The 17,920-nt window shown below is 39.8% G+C and overlaps 1 protein-coding gene across 1 annotated transcript; it reads right to left on the bottom strand.

The window, feature by feature from the left end:
• Positions 1–6,922: 6,922 nt before the first annotated feature.
• On the bottom strand, positions 6,923–9,592 carry LOC149417822 (uncharacterized). The gene is made up of 2 exons (XM_089639854.1): positions 9,286–9,592; positions 6,923–8,799 (listed from the first exon to the last, which is right to left on the bottom strand). The coding sequence occupies exons 1-2, from the start codon at positions 9,590–9,592 to the stop codon at positions 6,923–6,925; spliced, it is 2,184 nt and encodes a 727-aa protein (XP_089495980.1).
• Positions 9,593–17,920: the final 8,328 nt, after the last annotated feature.

Raw genomic sequence — 17,920 nt, 5'->3', positions numbered from 1 at the left:
AATAAGAATAATGAGTAATGCGTGAACGTAAAATATCGCGCCAAATTACATGGCAAGATGGCGAAAGTGTTATTTCGCGTGAGGCGTAGGCTGCAGGGAGGCAAAAAACACAATACACAAAACATCGGGGTCTGTTTCCTGCCAACGTTATTTATGGAGGCTCTCTGGAAATTCTAAATATTTGATCAAAATTTTCTAAATGACATTTCAGATCGAATAAGCTGAATGACACATTTACTTTAGGTGTGGATGCCAAAAGAACGCAAATGTTTATATAACTACGATAAAACTACTGTTTTTATGCAGCTTTTTAAATCTTCTTAGTAATTAATATATAACTCTTGGACGCTTCACAAGTATAACCAACAATTTCTTGAAATTTCTCATTTTGTATCCAGATTTTATTACTAAGAGTAGGTACCATATTTTTTTACGTAGGTAGTCCATTTCAAAGGAGAATCCAATGTTCAATACCACCAACACCGATTTGGTGCGAATGAAATCCCTTCGTCAGAAATAAACAAATTAAATATATGCCATAAACAACAATATTGTTTTTGAAATTATCAATTTTGCTTCAACTTTTGCAAATTTTCATATTATTGACTTATAGTAGCGTAGTCCTGTTACAACTCGACAATTTGGCATTTCATCTGTCCGTAAATCGATGGAGTTATTTTAACGGTTCAGTGAAGGTAATTTTTTCAAATGTGAAATCATCATGTTTATTAATTATAGGTAGGTATTTAAGTACCTACTTACAAATCTTATGATTTCAGAGAAAAATTTCGTTTAAATTAACTCTTTATTTTTTCTTGTAACTTTTGAGAATGGAATATTTCATGTCAGACTTATTTTTATATTTTTGCAAGTTGCGAAAGACTGGTGGACACCCCTTAAAGTTAGTTTGTAGGTAAGCCAGGGCGAAATTTTGCCAATTAGAAATGTGTAGGGAATACTTCGAAACTCGGGGTGTTTGCCTCAAGAAGGCGTCTTGGAAGCCTATGGGAGAAGGGGCAGGGATCCTGCTTTATAAGGATTGTTCCTTGTTTCACACCCTCGTTGTATACATCGTATTGTATTTTTCGAACAATTTAAACAGCTGGCTACAAGCTACCAGGTTTTCTTCACTTCGTACTTCATAATATCACATTGGTAGGCCTGTTCTTTTTTGAAATACATATTGTATTTCAGTTAAAGATATTTCATTTCAATTATTTTTTTCTGACATCGGGTTCGATAGTATAATGTACAATAAATATTTTTTTATAGTATCACTTTATGCATTGAATTCTTAATCTTACCTACCTAGGTTTGAGAGCATATGAGGTATATGAAACTTAGCGTATACTTACATGTTAATATCTGCCTTGATGTGACGTTATTCTGTCGTGTTGCGCTTCCTGCTTCTTATGAAAAGATTTGCCCTGACGATGGATCCCGTAACGCTGCTCGAAACGTTGGCTAAAGAGGCAAGAAAAAAGCGTAACACGGCAAAATAAACCATAAAATAATCCATCCGAGTTAATTTATGTTCTTTTTTAATTCCTTCAAAACGTTAAGATATATAATCTTACTGAAAAAAAATCATCATAAAAATTATTATTTTAGTACCTACTCGGATTGAGCGATTACTTAAAAAAACTTATTTCCTTAGGGAAAATATTTCAACATCTTACCGTTGCTTTAAGAAATCCTTTTTTATCGATCCTTCTTTTGCCATACTTTTTCTGTTACATTTTTTTAATTTTTTATTTCATTTTTACAAAATATAACATATTATAGCTTACATATTTTTATACACTCTCCTACAAAAGCTGACCCTTGTGGTTAGGAGAAGATTGGAGAGGATGTTTTCATGACTGGTAAAAAATACATTTTGAAGCTTACCCATTTTAATTAGATTTTTTTTTTAGTATCTACTTACGTACATTGTTTCCTGGAATAATTCGCTATTCCCATAACCTTTATCAAATCGTATTACCGAATTCCTAAGTAGAACGGCGTAACTTGACTAGCGGGAGTGCGGCCCTAATTGGCGAAACATTTCCGATGTGTGTTGGTTCTCCATGGGCAAGGGAGTCTAAAGTGGTGTAAGTGTGAATTTATGGGATTATGTAGTATACGATTCGAGGCCCGTGATAGCCGATAATTTACTGCCGTCTGCATGGTGATATTGTTTTCAGGGAACTGCCGGGAAATGCGCTACCCGGGGTTATTTCGGGATAGGAGGATTAATAATTCTGGATATTGCTAACATTCTTTTTGGGGCATTTCATGCTCTTTGGCTAATTAAATATATATGGGCACCTACTATCCACTATCTTATTAAGAGGTTAGTTTTGAACTAAGCTCAAGTATATACGTCACCTACTAATGTTGTATAAATAAATTCTTAAAACACTTGCATCTAAATCCTACAGAAAATAATGAGGATAAAAATCTAATTGATATCAATTTTTTGTAATATTTTATCATATGTTACAATTATTATACAATTTATGTAATTTTTACTTACTAATTTGGTTTAGTAATTATGTACAAGAGATTGTTTTTAAAAATGGTTCAATTTTTTTTAGAAAAATTGATTTCATCGAACATTTTACTAAATATATTTTTCCTTACTTTACCATATTTTAAATCGTCTTTTACCATTTTTTACCACTGACCGGTAAGTGGCTGAGTTGGAATCGCATTTCGGTTCCAACCAGGCGTGGTGTGTTCAATTCCTCGGGTGGATAAGTCCTCCATCACAACTTCTTTTAGAAATGTTTTAACGTTAATTTTAACGATTATTAACCATATTTTTCCAAAATTTACCACGCCAACTTTTTATATTTACCATAGTTTACCAGAGGTTCGGACGTTTTATCATATTTGACAAATTTATTTAATTTAATAAATATTACTATGTTTTTTCACATTTCTGAATATTTTATTCCATTTTTTTAAAAACCAATACACATGTTTTTTTCATATTTTACACTTTATACGAAAATTCTGTATTATTTACAAATTTATTTTTTTAAAATTATATTTTACCAAATTTTGTACACATTTGCCACATATTTTTAAAAATTTAGCCATTTTAAGCACGGTGTTTTGCAACATTAGACCAAAATATTTACCACATTTTAACAAATTTTCCCACGTTTTACCATATTTTACTCTATTAACTATATTTTACAATATCTATCATATTTAACTTTTTGTTACAAAATTTTAACATATTTAACCATTTTTATCAAATCTTACCGTAATTGGCAATAATACAGTACCTGCTATATTTTTCCATAGTATAGTAACATGTTTTACCATAGTTTTCCATGGTATACTAAAATCTTGGTTGTGTTATCTTGTGGGTTTTCATGTGTGACTTAAGATAATACGAATATTAGCGATTACTTTAGAGTATACGAACTATCACAAAAACAATAACTAACCATTACGACCATTACGCCATTTTCCAGGGGTACGATGCTAAACTGAACAATTATCGTTATTCAAAACCGTGTTCAAAATGATAATATTCAGGAGTATCAGTGTCAAAGTTCATACTAGCGTTACCTCAACACAAAGATCTTGCTCAATGCTTATTGCTCGTCACGGTCACCTCGGAGCTGGTAAGGTGCGGGGTGTCGAGCGTTGCATGGAGGTATCGTGCGTTGACCTTAATTTCCTCGGTGACTCTGAAAGCAGTCAGCCAGTCAACGAACGCAGCGCGATCGACGTTCCGCGAGACTCGAGACTCGCACTCTCTGTATCCCACTTCTAAAGTCTGGTCCTTTCGAGGAAATGTTGCACTGGACAGAGTCATGTCAAAACATTGAATATGTAAATAATTTTCGACCTAAAATAGCTGGGAATTAAAAAACTATAATAAATATTTTTTTGGAGATACATGCGTCTAGTGAAAATTTATTTGCCAGAAATGTTTTTAATGGATTGTAGGGGAGGAGCCGGTGTTTAGAAACGCCGGTAGCTTTCAAACGCATTGGATAGTACCTACCGACAAATGATTACAATATATTTTTTTAGTAAGTAGCAATACTGTTCATCGTTCATCTGTTGCCTTGAAACAATTGCCTGGCAAAACCTAAAGAAATTGCGTTCATTCAAAGTTTTCGCAGCCAAAAAGGAAGTTTTTTACTATAATTTTGTTGATTTATGACATATCTAATCTGTTGTGAGTTAAATCTATTGCTGCTTTAATTAATTCCATCAGAAAATAGTATTGTATACAAATTCAAATTCATTCTGTTTACCAAGGGTAGTTTGTCTAGTCTATACTTAATAAGATCTATACCTACATTGCAGACTAGCTGTACTCCGCCACGCGTTGTTGTGCAGATAAAGAAACAATGGCGCGTGTCACTTTTACGTCCAAAAGATGGCGCTGTTTTTACCTGTCATAGGTAAAAAAAGCATTTTTTGCCTGTACGCGTAACTTTTTATTTATAGATTTTTACAGCGCCATTGGGGTAATATTATCAAAAAACTGTTTTGAAATATGATTTTGAAAGAACGATGATGGTACAAACACTTATTTATTCTTTAGGTCTAGGGTGGAAAACCTGCGGCCCGATGCCTTTCACGGTGTTTCTTAAGTGTTTCGTTATTAAGACATTATAACAAAATCTAGAGAATGTTATAACATAGCTGGCAGGTACTTATGTAAGCACCTACGATACTAGAAATCAGACACAAAATAATTCGTGATACAACATCCCTTTTAATTTTAATGTTAATTAATTCAACTACACCATCATAAAATTTGATCGGAAATTTGGTACAAGATAGTCTCAAAATCTCAGGATTGATGGCAATTCCATTCTGAGAAGAATCTCAAACAGAATCTCATTTCCATGAGGAATGGACAAATAAATATTTTATTGTTGAAGGGCAAATTTGTATGTCTAGTTAGTGACGATGATTTGGCAGTCATGAAAAAAGCTAACCTGGAGCGTCATTATAATTCAAAACACCTCAAGCTCGGTGAATTGGAAGGCCAGAAAAATTTAGATAAAATCAATGCTCTTTGGATTTTTAATAAGCCGTTTTCACTAGGCAACAAGAAAACATTATTCAGGGAAGTTATATAGAGAGTGAGCTGATGAAAGAAACTGAAGCCGAGAGCTGAAGTGTTGGTTTGTCTCGGAGAACAGTCTACGAAAGAATTTCTGACCTAGCAAAAAATATATAACAAATACTGCCCAACTGGCCATTTTTAATAGTGGAATAGCGGCAGAGTTTGATACGCGATATGAACTGCTGTCGCTGGAAGCCATACATGGCACTACTATAGTTGAAGATTTATTTGAACTCGTTTTTGCAATGAAAAACTAGATTTAAAATTTGACTTTTACGATTTAAAGTTATGTTGCCTTAATACAGATGGAACTCCTGCGATGGTAGGTTCAAAGAAAGGTTTAGTTTAATTTCTGAAAAAGGACTGAATCGGCTCAGTATTGATGCAAATTAATAACTAATTTGTCATTGTATCATACGCTAAAAAGGTTAATGTGCACAGTCTTTACGGTTCGATATTGTGATGGAAAGAGTTGTGGCATGTGTAAACTTCATCAAGAGTAAAAGTCAGAATAGCCATTAGTTCAAGGAATTTTCGGAAGACCTTTGCTTCGAGTACGGTAACCTTGTGTATCAAAAGTTCGGTGGTTGAGCCGCGGGAACATGTTAATCCGATAATCAGACTGCAGGGCCCCAACCAGCTTCTCAGCTTCCTGCTTCCAAATATGAAATAATTCAAAACTAAATTAAGGCTGTAGGAAATACGACTCGAAATTGATAATAAGACGCATTTTTCTATACTGGAAGGACAGAAGTATTCTATATTACTTGAATACGCTGGTGAAAGCGAAAAATTGAATGAGGTATTTAATTAAACGTAATAAAGGTTTTAAGGACGTGTATCAGACGCAAGTCCTTTACATTGACTGTAAATAAGGGGTGCTGAATCTTCTAGTCGGTGAGCTGCTTTATGTTCAGGGCCTTTTCCGGTTGCTGTGATGTCGTGTATCCAAGGAGAGAGCAGTAGGTAGTCCAAGGAAGCGAGAGGTCAGAAGTCAAAGGCGGTTGTAGTAGTTCCAGCGGGAGAAGCAGTCCAGAGTGAAGCGGTCAGAGTAGATGTCCGAAGAGAGAGACTTGAGATCGCTTTACGCGCGGTATATATAGGACTAGCGGGGGCGTGCACACATCGGTGTATGCGCGTCTGAAACGCCCCGCGTAAACGAGGTGCATTTTTGTGCAGCTTCGTGTGTTTTCATATGACTTTAATAGTCAATATTAAAATTATTTATTCAATAGTACTCTTTACGCCGCTTCATCTCATGAAAACTGTTTTTCCCTAGCATTTTTAATGTTTTTATAATAAATTGTACAATATGAATCAGTGGGTCCTCAGACCGACATTGGTGTGAGGAAATCCTTATAACTACTTAATATTAATGTTTACATATTTCAATATTACTTTACAACATAGACGCGAGTCCAGCCTTTCAACCTGTATATTTTTATTTTGCATTATGGCGGCGAGACTCACGCAAATCTAACATTAATTTGCGCAATTATGTATGAAAAGAGAAATATTTCTAGCATTATAGTGGCTTTGCGCTGATTGGCTGACCAACGCTGTTCAGTGTTTGGCGTTGCTTCGCCTGGGTAAAGGAGAGGGGATGCGACGTAAATACTGGGTCCACGGCTTGCGATGTGCCCAATGCTCTCCAGCCGGGGAGGGGATACCACGTAAATAATGTGTCCGAGCGCTCGTTGTGCTCAGTACTCGCCGGCCGGGTAAATACTAGCTTTCTTATCCTCCCATGGTCAGAAAGCTGCTTTGCGGCCTTCGGGTAACATTGCGTATTGCGTTCGATACATCCTCCCCCCGGTGCAGTATCGGCTGCGCCTAGCAAATTCGAACGTGACGGGATGCTTTCGTCCGGCGGCGATCCATTCGGCCGGTTCCTTTTTGGCGGCGTGGTGGGGCCTCTTGTGATTTAGGGCCCGTGTTTGGTGTCGTCATGAGTACGGCAATTTTGACCGCTGGGCGCACGTACACTCCGGTGTTGGTCTGGACCCGAACGGTCCTTATATGCCCATCAGCGGCGGGCATTGTTTCAATGATTCGCCCGCGGGGCCAACTATTGCGGGGCAAAGCGGGATCCACGATTAGCACAAGATCACCCGTTTTGATAGGGGTACCTGGCTGGTGCCATTTTTGACGTGCGGCTATAGTGGGCAAGTATTCCTTCATCCATCGCCGCCAAAACATATCTGCTAATTGCTGGCTGATTCGCCATTGTTTTCTTAGGCAGACCTTTTCTTCTTTTGCCGCATACAGTGACAGGTGTGGCCGCTTTCCTGCTGATCCCAGCAAAAAATGGTTAGGGGTTAGCGGTTCCTCATCTCTTGGGTCGACGGAGACATGAGTCAGCGGGCGATTGTTTACTATGTACTCTGCTTCTGCCAGGGCCGTGAGGAGAGTTTCTTCTTTCGGTGAGCGCTCTTTCATAGTTGACTTGAGGGCTCTCTTTATAGAGCGCACGAGGCGCTCCCAAGCTCCCCCCATGTGGGGAGACAGGGGGGGGATAAATTTCCACGATGTTTTTTGTGTTGCAATGTAGTTTTGTACTCTGGGGTCTCGACTGATTGATTCCAGCGCGTCTCGGATTTCTTTGTCAGCGCCATGGAAATTAGTCCCGTTATCGGAGTATATACATTCGGGCTGGCCTCGTCTAGCTGACATTCGCTGCATTGCCATTATAGCTGAATCGGCACTTAGTGAGGCCGCTAGCTCGAGATGTACAGCCCTGGTTGACAGGCAGGTGAATAATGCCCCGTACCGTTTCTCTCGACGCCTACCGATTGTTACTTCCATAGGGCCAAAATAGTCTAGGCCGCAGTGCGTGAAGGGGCTCACGTGATGTGTAAGCCTGGCAGCTGGTAATGGTCCCATCAGTGGTGGCAGTGGTTGAGCTCTCCTAATGCGGCATACTAGGCATTCATGCGCTATTCGGCGAAGGTTGGTGCGCAATTTCAATATAAAAAAGCTGCCTCTGATTTCCGCCATGGTTTTTTCGGTGCTCGAATGGTCCGCCATTTGATGATAGTGGCGGATCAGGAGCCGAGTGTATGCCTCGTCACCATCCAGGATGACTGGTGTCCGTACTCCACTGGCAACTCCTTTCAGGGCTTGTAACCGTGAGCCCATTCGTATAATGCCATCTGGGCCAAGGAAAGGCGTTAGCGTTCGCAAGCGACTGTCGGCGGGTAGTGTATCGCCTTTTTGGGTAGCGCAAATTTCGGCCGCGAAAGAGTCTGCTTGAGATTTCTTTACCCATAATGTTTCTGCTCCTCGGGTCTCTTCGGCACTCAGAGGACCTTCTGATGATTTGTTGGGGTTCGGCCGACATCTCCTTATGAAGCGGAGAACCCATCCAGTGGTGCGTATGAGCCGATGCCACGATGAAAATCGCTCAATAGGAGGTAATCCGCCTCCTTTTATTATTGTGAGGCCGACATATTGAGGCCTCACCTCCAAAACCTGGTTATCGGGTCGGATGACTGTCTCCTTTTCACGGGGCCATGTAGCTTCTGGGTGGGTAATAAAAGCCGGACCGCAAAACCACCTGCTAGTGGGCGAGAGGTCGGGCGGCTCGATGTCTCTTGTACCGATATCGGCCGGGTTTAATTTAGTAGGTACCCATCTCCAATTAATTATTTCACTTAAATCATCAATCTCTCCTAGCCGGTTGGCCACGAAGGCGGAGTAAGTCCTCGGGTCTGTCCTTAGCCAACACAAGACAGTCGTTGAGTCCGTCCAATATAGAATTCTTCTAATTTGAATTTGGCTTTCCCTTTTGATTGTAGCCGCCAATCGTGCGGCCATTAGGGCTGCTTGTAGCTCAAGGCGCGGTATAGAAAGGGGTTTCAATGGTGCCACTTTACATTTACTGGCCAGGAAAGTTGAGTGTGTGCCTTCCTGGGAGTTTTCGGTCAAATAAGCAATAGCGCAACACGCCGACTCCGATGCATCGCAGAACAGGTGGAGTTCAAAATAGCCGTTTTTATTAATTAAGCATCTTCGTGGTATAGAAACGCTACTCTGGCTGAGAAGTAGTAGCCATTCCGACCATTTATTCGCGTGCTCGGGTTTTATTTGTTCATCCCAACCTATATTCGATCTCCACACTGCTTGTAGAAGTATTTTTGAGCGTATTGTTAAGCATGATACGAAACCAATAGGGTCAAAAATCTTCATGACAATACTTAGTAATTGTCTCTTCGTTGGGTGTGGGATCATCTCGGCTGAGGCTGCCTCCCTGAAGCTGTAGAGAAAGTGATCACCTATGGGGTCCCATACGAGGCCTAGTATGCGCTCGTTTTCGTGGTCCCCGCCGCTAATGGGTATTGCCGATTTCGCCCGTTTTTCAAAGGGTACTTCTGCAATGGCGGCAGGGTCATTTGAAGCCCAATTAGTGAGCAGGAAACCCCCACTTGCAAGGATTGCGCTCACCTCTCGTACCAACTTGGCGGCTTCGTCCGATGTGTCCACGGCGTCGAGATAATCATCCATATAGATTTTTTTCTGTATGGCTGTTGCCGCGGCGGTATATTGCACTTTGTGTTGCTCAGCTACCTTGTTTCGCACGAATTGCGCGCTGCTTGGGGAACAAGTTGCCCCAAACATCATTGAGGTGAGCATGTAAGTGCTCGGCTCTTCATTTGGCGTTGCTCTCCAGATAAATAGTTGAGATGGTTGGTCCTCACTTTTTATTTTTATTTGTAAGAACATTTCTGCAATATCTGCTGCGAGCGCGATTTTTCCTTCGCGGAAGCGCAAAATGTTACCCAATAGCGAGGAGAGCAGATCGGGCCCTGTTAACAGTTTATCATTTAATGATACACCTCGACAGCGGCTTGCTGCGTCGAAAACCACTCTTAGCTTTCCCGGTTTATTGGGATTAACTACCGCGAAATGCGGTAGGTACCATTTTCGAGGGCTTGGAATGGCCGCCTCCTGAATATTTAATTTGCGCGCGTATCCACGTTCGATCAGAGAATTAATTTTCATTTTATATGCTGCTTCTAATGTATTATTTTTCGCTAGCTTTCTCTCTAATGCGTATAATCGTTTTAGCGCGCACTGTTTGTTGTCAGGCAGGTGCGTATTATCTTCTTTCCACAGTAGGCCCGTTTCCCACCGGTCGGTGTCATATGGCCGAGTGGTGTTTTCCATGAGGGCCTCTGCTCGCTGAATAGTCGCATTTACGCGTGTCGCTGACGTCACTCCAAGTCAATCGATCGCAAAGTTTTGTTTTATTAGCTCTGAGAGCTGTTGGTCTCCACTCTCGGCTTCACCGATAATGCTCAGCGTTATATTTTCTACGGGATGAATGCCTCCATGTGCGATCCAACCGAGTGCAGTACGGGACAGCATTCTTTTCTCGGTATCTTCGCGCACCTCTCTTGACACGATGAGATGCACGTTGTCCTGTCCCAATAATATTTTTGGTTTCACTTGGCATCGACCGGCTATGTTTTGTTGAGGTAGGTCCAGGTTTCGCACTGTATTCGCCGTAATAACATATTCGTCACCGTCTCCGCGCACTGATAGTTTAACTCGCCGGGATGTACTATCTGACGAACACATACCACTCGCCCCGTGAATACGGAGCCCGCGGGTCGGCCCGGTCGCTCCTACTCCGCTGTTTCACTGTCTAGAAGGGTCACAGTTGACCCCTCGTCTAGTAGGGCATAAATTGACACTTGCCCGTTTGGGCCACATATGGTTACCGGTATCACTTTCAACAGCACGGATTCATGTCCATACGATGTGGTATTGGTTACAGTTTGGTTTTCACTATCGCGCGAGGTACCGGCAGATGATTTCACACGCGACGGGTCGTGCAGTAGTTTATGATGAGGAAGTCGACAAGAACCCACTCCACACCACACACGATATTTGCACGCTCTCGTATGGTGTCTTGCGTATAGACATTTATGGCAAAGTCGGGAATTTTTAACTTTTTCCCATCGCCCGGGGACATTTTTCCCCAAAAACACGGGGCACTCTTGAATTTTGTGGGAATTTAAACACTGTGAACACTTTTCGCTCTCCGTATCAGTTTGAGAATTTTGCGCATATACTTGTTCCCGTCGTGGTCGCATTGGAGCCCGAGCATTATCAACTAAGCCCGAACGCGGGATCGCGTTTGTGAGCCGCTTTAGAAATGCGGCTAATTGTTGAATTGTCGCACTTATCACTTGATCGGCTATTTTATCCAACCACGCCACTCTGAGCACAAGAGGCATTTTCGATGCAATTTCACTAAGTAGCGCGGGGTTAGATAAATAATCACACTTCAGACTGCCGAGTGAGGCCACCACATTTTGAACTGTACCCGAAAACTCAATAAGTGCGTCGTTTGATGCATCTTCGGGAAGCCGCGGTAACTTTTTTATTTTTTCAAACATCAGTGATGCAATAGTGTGAGCACCACCGAACCGATGTTCTAACACGTCCATTATTTCCGGTACTTGCGTGGGGTCCAATAGGAGTGGACTTACCGCTTCACGAGCCTTGCCTTTCAATGCTCTCTGAAGGCGCATTAGGTTTTCTGATTGCGTCATCCCACATGTAGACGTTGATTGATAAAATTGAGCGCGCCATGCTGGCCATTCTACGGCGTCTCCGTAGTATGATGGGAGGTCCTTAGCGCTTGATTGGCGTGCAATAAGGGACGCCATGCGGTTTTCTTCTTCGGGCTGCTGCCGCGGAGTACCGCCATTTTGCGAGGCGCGGAAAGCCTCCGTCATAAAGGCCGCAAACTGTTGGAACGGGTTTGCTGGCGCCGTTTGTTCCGTTCTATTATTGACCCAATCTTGGGTTTGTCGCGCCGTGTCATCCTCCGTGGGATGGCCCGGGAATGTCGCGTATGTGTTGTTTGCAGGCGGTGTCTGGCCGAACTGCGTATGTGGTGAGTCCGGCTGATATTCCGGATTGTAGGATGCTGCGGGGATCTGCGAGGCCCCTTGAGCTGTAGTTTGGGTCGGCTGTTGTCCGGATATTGTGGCCGGATACTCCGTGTTGATGATAGCAGGCTGCAGAGGGGTTGTTTGGCCTCGCATCGTGGTGTTGGATGCTGAAGACCGGTACTCTGCGCTGTTTTGTTGTGCGGCACCTTGCATGGAGCCTTGTAGGGCGCCCTGCATGGCACCTTGATGATGTGTGGTTGCCTGCTCTGTATGTGTGTCAGGTTCCACTAAAGGCGCTTGTTTTTTCGTAGGAGCCGCTATTGAAGCGATGAGGGCCTCCTGTAATTTCCGATTTCGTCGCCTTTCTGCTCTCAATTCTCGCTGCAGTTGTTTGAGCGAATCTGCATTCGACTCTTCGCTGTCTGATGATGAGTCATGGATGGGTATCTGTACCGGAGAATTGTCCGATATCGCCATTCCAGTGACTTGTGGCTGGGTGGCCCTCACCGCGGCGGCCGCATTAGCGGGAAGCGTAATTGTAGAGGGACCGGCAGGGTGCGGGGTACTGCTAGCGGCTTGTGACTCATCCTATCTGGTTCCCTCCATTGTATTCTTCCCGGAGCGTAGAGATGGTGTCATCTTGGCAGCTGGAGACTAGAAAATGCGGCTGCGAAGGACCACACAATGTATCAGACGCAAGTCCTTTACATTGACTGTAAATAAGGGGTGCTGAATCTTCTAGTCGGTGAGCTGCTTTATGTTCAGGGCCTTTTCCGGTTGCTGTGATGTCGTGTATCCAAGGAGAGAGCAGTAGGTAGTCCAAGGAAGCGAGAGGTCAGAAGTCAAAGGCGGTTGTAGTAGTTCCAGCGGGAGAAGCAGTCCAGAGTGAAGCGGTCAGAGTAGATGTCCGAAGAGAGAGACTTGAGATCGCTTTACGCGCGGTATATATAGGACTAGCGGGGGCGTGCACACATCGGTGTATGCGCGTCTGAAACGCCCCGCGTAAACGAGGTGCATTTTTGTGCAGCTTCGTGTGTTTTCATATGACTTTAATAGTCAATATTAAAATTATTTATTCAATAGTACTCTTTACGCCGCTTCATCTCATGAAAACTGTTTTTCCCTAGCATTTTTAATGTTTTTATAATAAATTGTACAATATGAATCAGTGGGTCCTCAGACCGACATTGGTGTGAGGAAATCCTTATAACTACTTAATATTAATGTTTACATATTTCAATATTACTTTACAACATAGACGCGAGTCCAGCCTTTCAACCTGTATATTTTTATTTTGCATTATGGCGGCGAGACTCACGCAAATCTAACATTAATTTGCGCAATTATGTATGAAAAGAGAAATATTTCTAGCATTATAGTGGCTTTGCGCTGATTGGCTGACCAACGCTGTTCAGTGTTTGGCGTTGCTTCGCCTGGGTAAAGGAGAGGGGATGCGACGTAAATACTGGGTCCACGGCTTGCGATGTGCCCAATGCTCTCCAGCCGGGGAGGGGATACCACGTAAATAATGTGTCCGAGCGCTCGTTGTGCTCAGTACTCGCCGGCCGGGTAAATACTAGCTTTCTTATCCTCCCATGGTCAGAAAGCTGCTTTGCGGCCTTCGGGTAACATTGCGTATTGCGTTCGATACAAGGACGTGAAAAGTAAGCAAATGGATTTGAATATTTTGCTGAGCCGTTTTTTTTTTTTTTTTAATTTTTTTTTTTATTTAACAATTTTTTTTATATAAGATAATGTGTCCTTACTGGGTCACCCCGTTCTAAGGTCACATTGTACATGGTTATTGGTTTGAAATAGTATAAGTACATATGTTAAAATACTACATAGAAAATTTAAAAACAATATTTAGAGAAAAATAAAACATAATACAAGCTTTGTCTTTGTTGGGTTGCAAAATTATATCTATATTCTTCCTTCCCTTATCCATAATCCATTTCTTAATGTTTCTTTTGAAGTCAGTTATTTTTTTATGTTTTTTTTATTTCAAAAGGGAGGACATTAAATAATTTTACAGAATAATACTGCATATTTCTTTGTCCAAAAGTTGTTTTAGTTGTAGGTTGGTGTAACATATGTTGTAATGTGGATCTTGTGAGTCTGTCTGAGTTTGTCTGAGTTTGTCTGAGTTTGTCTGTGTAAAGTTGTCCTGGTTTTTGAATGCGTAAATTAGTATATCTTTTGCGTATAATTGTTTTGGTGTCATTACATTCAGGGTTTTAAAAACATAGTCGGTAGGAGTTCTGATGGGGATCCTAAGTATAATTTTTAGAATTGTCTTTTGTGTTATGAGGACTGGTTTTATAGTGGAATCGCATGAGCTTCCCCTTCCGATAAGACCATATTGTAGTTGAGATTTGGCTAGTGCGTAGTAAATTTGAATTAATTGTTCTTTATCTAAAATGTTTCTTATTGTTTTGAAGAAATAGGTCAGTTTTTTTAATTTGTTGCTCACATTTTCTATTTGGGAGTTCCAATTTAAGTTTTGATCAATAATTATCCCAAGGTATTTTATTGTTTGAATTTCAATCAATTTTGGGCAGTTGCATAGAATTTTATGGTTCGCGGTTAAACAGTTTTTATGAATTTTTATGTTTAGGTTTGAATTGACATTATCTGTCTGTTTGTTGTAAATTTTGAATTTAATTTATTTAGTTTTTGTATCATTTAATGTTAGTGAATTTGTATCAAGCCATTGTTTTACCTAATTCATCCCTTCTTCAGCTTTTACGAATACAGTCTCCCACGACTTTCCATGGAAGAGGAGAACTGTGTCATCTGCGAAACTAATTACTGAGCCGTGACAGTTTAGATTACATAGATCATTTATATATATCAGGAATAAAATCGGCCCTAAGACACTGCCTTATGGAACTCCGTATTGAATTGGTATTGGTTGACTTGATTCATTCATTTCACATTTTTAATCCTGACTAGCTGTGACCTTTCTGACATGTAGCTTTGAATGAGATTCAGTTCACGACCTACGATTCCAATCTTTTTGAGCTTTTCTAGAATAATAATAATAATAATAATAATAATTGGATAATTTGTAGAGCGCCGTTTTTGTGAAAAATCACCTCAAGGGCGCTGTACAATTTATTTCCTAGGATCTACATTTGTTATTTAGAAAAGATACCAAAACATACTTACCTGGCAAGTCACTTCCAACAAACACACTTATATTAAAAAGTTTATGCTTATAAAAGATAGAGCTGCACGCAGAGGACACTATATCAAAAAACACTGGTCGTCGCATGATCTTAAGTCTGCTATAGTTTTTATTTTAATTTAAATGTATTTTAACTGTCTTAAAAGCCTACAAATTGTTAGTTGTTATCATTTTTATTTATTTATTTTTAATTATTATTTTTATTTATTTTATTTTATTTTTAATATTTTTTACATTTTGTTAATTTAAATTTAAATTTAAATTGCCGTCAACTGTGAAAGTGGAGGTTTCTGAAATTATGGATACGACTGTCTGAAAAGGTGCGTTTTAAGTTTAGACCTAAATTCTGTCGAGTCTGCGATCATTCTCAAATCATGTGGCAGTCCATTCCAGGCTTTAGGTCCTGACACGGCAAAAGCACGCTCACCGAACTTAGTGTCTGGTGTGCGCTTTGGTTCCTTCAACCTTCCGATAGCTGATGACGTTGCTGACCTAAGGGTTGACTGTCGGGAATTGGAATCTTCTGGAATACACAATTCTGATAAATAAGCCGGAGCCATTCCGTTAAGTGACTTAAATACCATCCAGCATACCTTGAACTGGATTCTTTCAGGACATTTGAGCCAGTGCAGATTTTTGAGATGCTCTGAAATGTGGGAGTATTTAGATACTCCGGTGATAAGATATGTATGATCAATTGTAGTGAAAGCTTTACATAGATCTAAAAATATTCCGATACACTTATTACCATTATCGAGACTATGTTTTATACTTTTTACAATAGAGGCGATGGCATCGGAAGTTCCCATATTTTTTCCAAATCCGTATTGATTTTCAAATAGTATGCGGTTAGTTTCAAGATATTGAGTGAGCTGTTTCTTAATAACTTTCTCTACTATTTTTGAAAGATTATTCAATATTATTATCGGTCTTCAAGTTACTTATATGCGCTTTATTTCCGGCTTTAAAGATTGGTATAACAGAACCCAATTTAAGCAATGCAGGAAAGATACCATCCTTGATACATCTGTTCACAAGGTGGAGAAGTGGTTGGATTAGTTCATCTCTAGTTGATTTAATTATTCTCATTGAAATGCCATCTGATCCGGAAGTGAGTGTTGGTTTCAATGAATCTATAATGATTTTAATGTCATCTGCCGTAACTGTATTTAATTTAAAGGTGATATTATTAGTAAGTGCGTTGTTATTCTCATTAGCAGTACGAAGAGGTTTAGTAATTTTTTTAGCTAAATTAGAACCAACATTGGGGAAATATTCATTTACAAATCGGACTATTTCCCTTGGATGTTCTTTCATATTTAATTTTTGATTTGGTGTATCTAGTTCGGAAATATCACTGTTTATATTGTTGTTAGTATATGTCATCTCCCTATTAATTTTCCAGACAAGTTTAGGGTCGTTATTACAGTCTTGAATCTGACTTTTATAATAGTTACCTCTGGCATATTTCAGAAGTTTTGAACACATATTTCTATAATGTTTATAAAGATTTAGTAATGAAAGATCAAGTGGGTTTTTTTTAGTTTTCAAGTGTAATTTGTCTCTAATTCTTATACTTTTTAGAAGTCCTTGAGTAATCCAAGGTTTTTATTTTATTTTACGTTTGTGTGAAGTCTGTGTTGTGAATGATTCTGAACATTTATGAATATTTGTTTGAACAATGTTTGTAAACGAGTGCCAGCAATCTTGAAAATCTTTAATTTTAAGTAATTCTCCCCAATCTTCCAATTTTAATAAATCCTTTAATTTTTTAACTTTAATTCTTTTTTTAACAAGTGTGTTTTTAATATATGTTTGTGTATTTTGAAGTTGAATGGTGAGCAGTTGTGTAAAGTGGTCAGTAATATTGGAATGGTGAACGGCGGTACAGTATGGTTTGTTTGTTTTTACCATGATGTGGTCAATACAGGAGGCAGATACAGTTTGAGCGTTTTCGTTATATCCTAATCTTGTTAGTACATTAATTGCACTGATCAGTCCATGATGCAGCAAAAGTAGTTGGTAGTCATCACATTGCGGGTGTTTCTGTCCTGTATTTAGTAGATTAATATTAATGTCCCCAATTAAGTACACGTTCCGAACATCTCGTAGTAGGGTTAGCTCATCATCCAGGGAATTAAGAAAGGGAGATATGTCTCTTATTGATGGTGATCTGTATATCCCGAATATTGAGATGTCATTATTAATGTTTATCAGTAGACAGTTTGCGTCTCTGAGTTGAATTTCCTTTACAATTCCTTGGATCTCATTTTTAAGATAAATTATCACTCCGTCATTCTGACTTTTATGTTGCGTGGAGTTATATACCTTATATTTGTCCAGATGTTTTGGTGAGTATGTTTCTTTTTTTATACGACATTCTGTGAGTATGATAATGTCGATTTCCTCATCAAGTTGCTGTAGCATCAGTGTCAACTCTACGAAATTTTTGTTGATGCCTCTAATATTCTGGTGGAGTATTTTTAATGTTTTTTTGTTTTGTACCTGTGTAGTCATTAATTTCTTGTATTGTTGAGGTTGTGATGGTTTCAGGAGAAGGGTAATCAAATTCTATATCAGTTAATGGATCCATTTTTGGTATAAGTGTCCAATATATTGTAGATGGTTATGGAATTTATTGTTTGTTTACATGATTTTATTTTCGAGGTCGTAATGATTTTTTATTTCAATTATTGGAGAGTCTTCAGATTTTCGTGCCAGTAATTTTCCATTTTT

The sequence above is a fragment of the Hesperophylax consimilis genome, chromosome 14 (assembly GCF_061612785.1).
Source record: "Hesperophylax consimilis isolate HC1 chromosome 14, BYU_Hcon_1.0, whole genome shotgun sequence".
Taxonomy (NCBI): Eukaryota; Metazoa; Arthropoda; class Insecta; order Trichoptera; family Limnephilidae; genus Hesperophylax; species Hesperophylax consimilis.
This window is presented reverse-complemented; position numbering and strand designations above follow the sequence as displayed.

Excerpts from the sequence above, each read along its gene's own strand:
- LOC149417822 (XM_089639854.1), bottom strand. The coding sequence starts at position 9,592 with ATGGATGATTATCTCGACGCCGTGGACACATCGGACGAAGCCGCCAAG. Across the intron at positions 8,800-9,285 it reads AACGAAGAGACAATTACTAA|ACCCGAGGACTTACTCCGCC; the intron begins GTATTGTCATGA and ends GGCTAAGGACAG.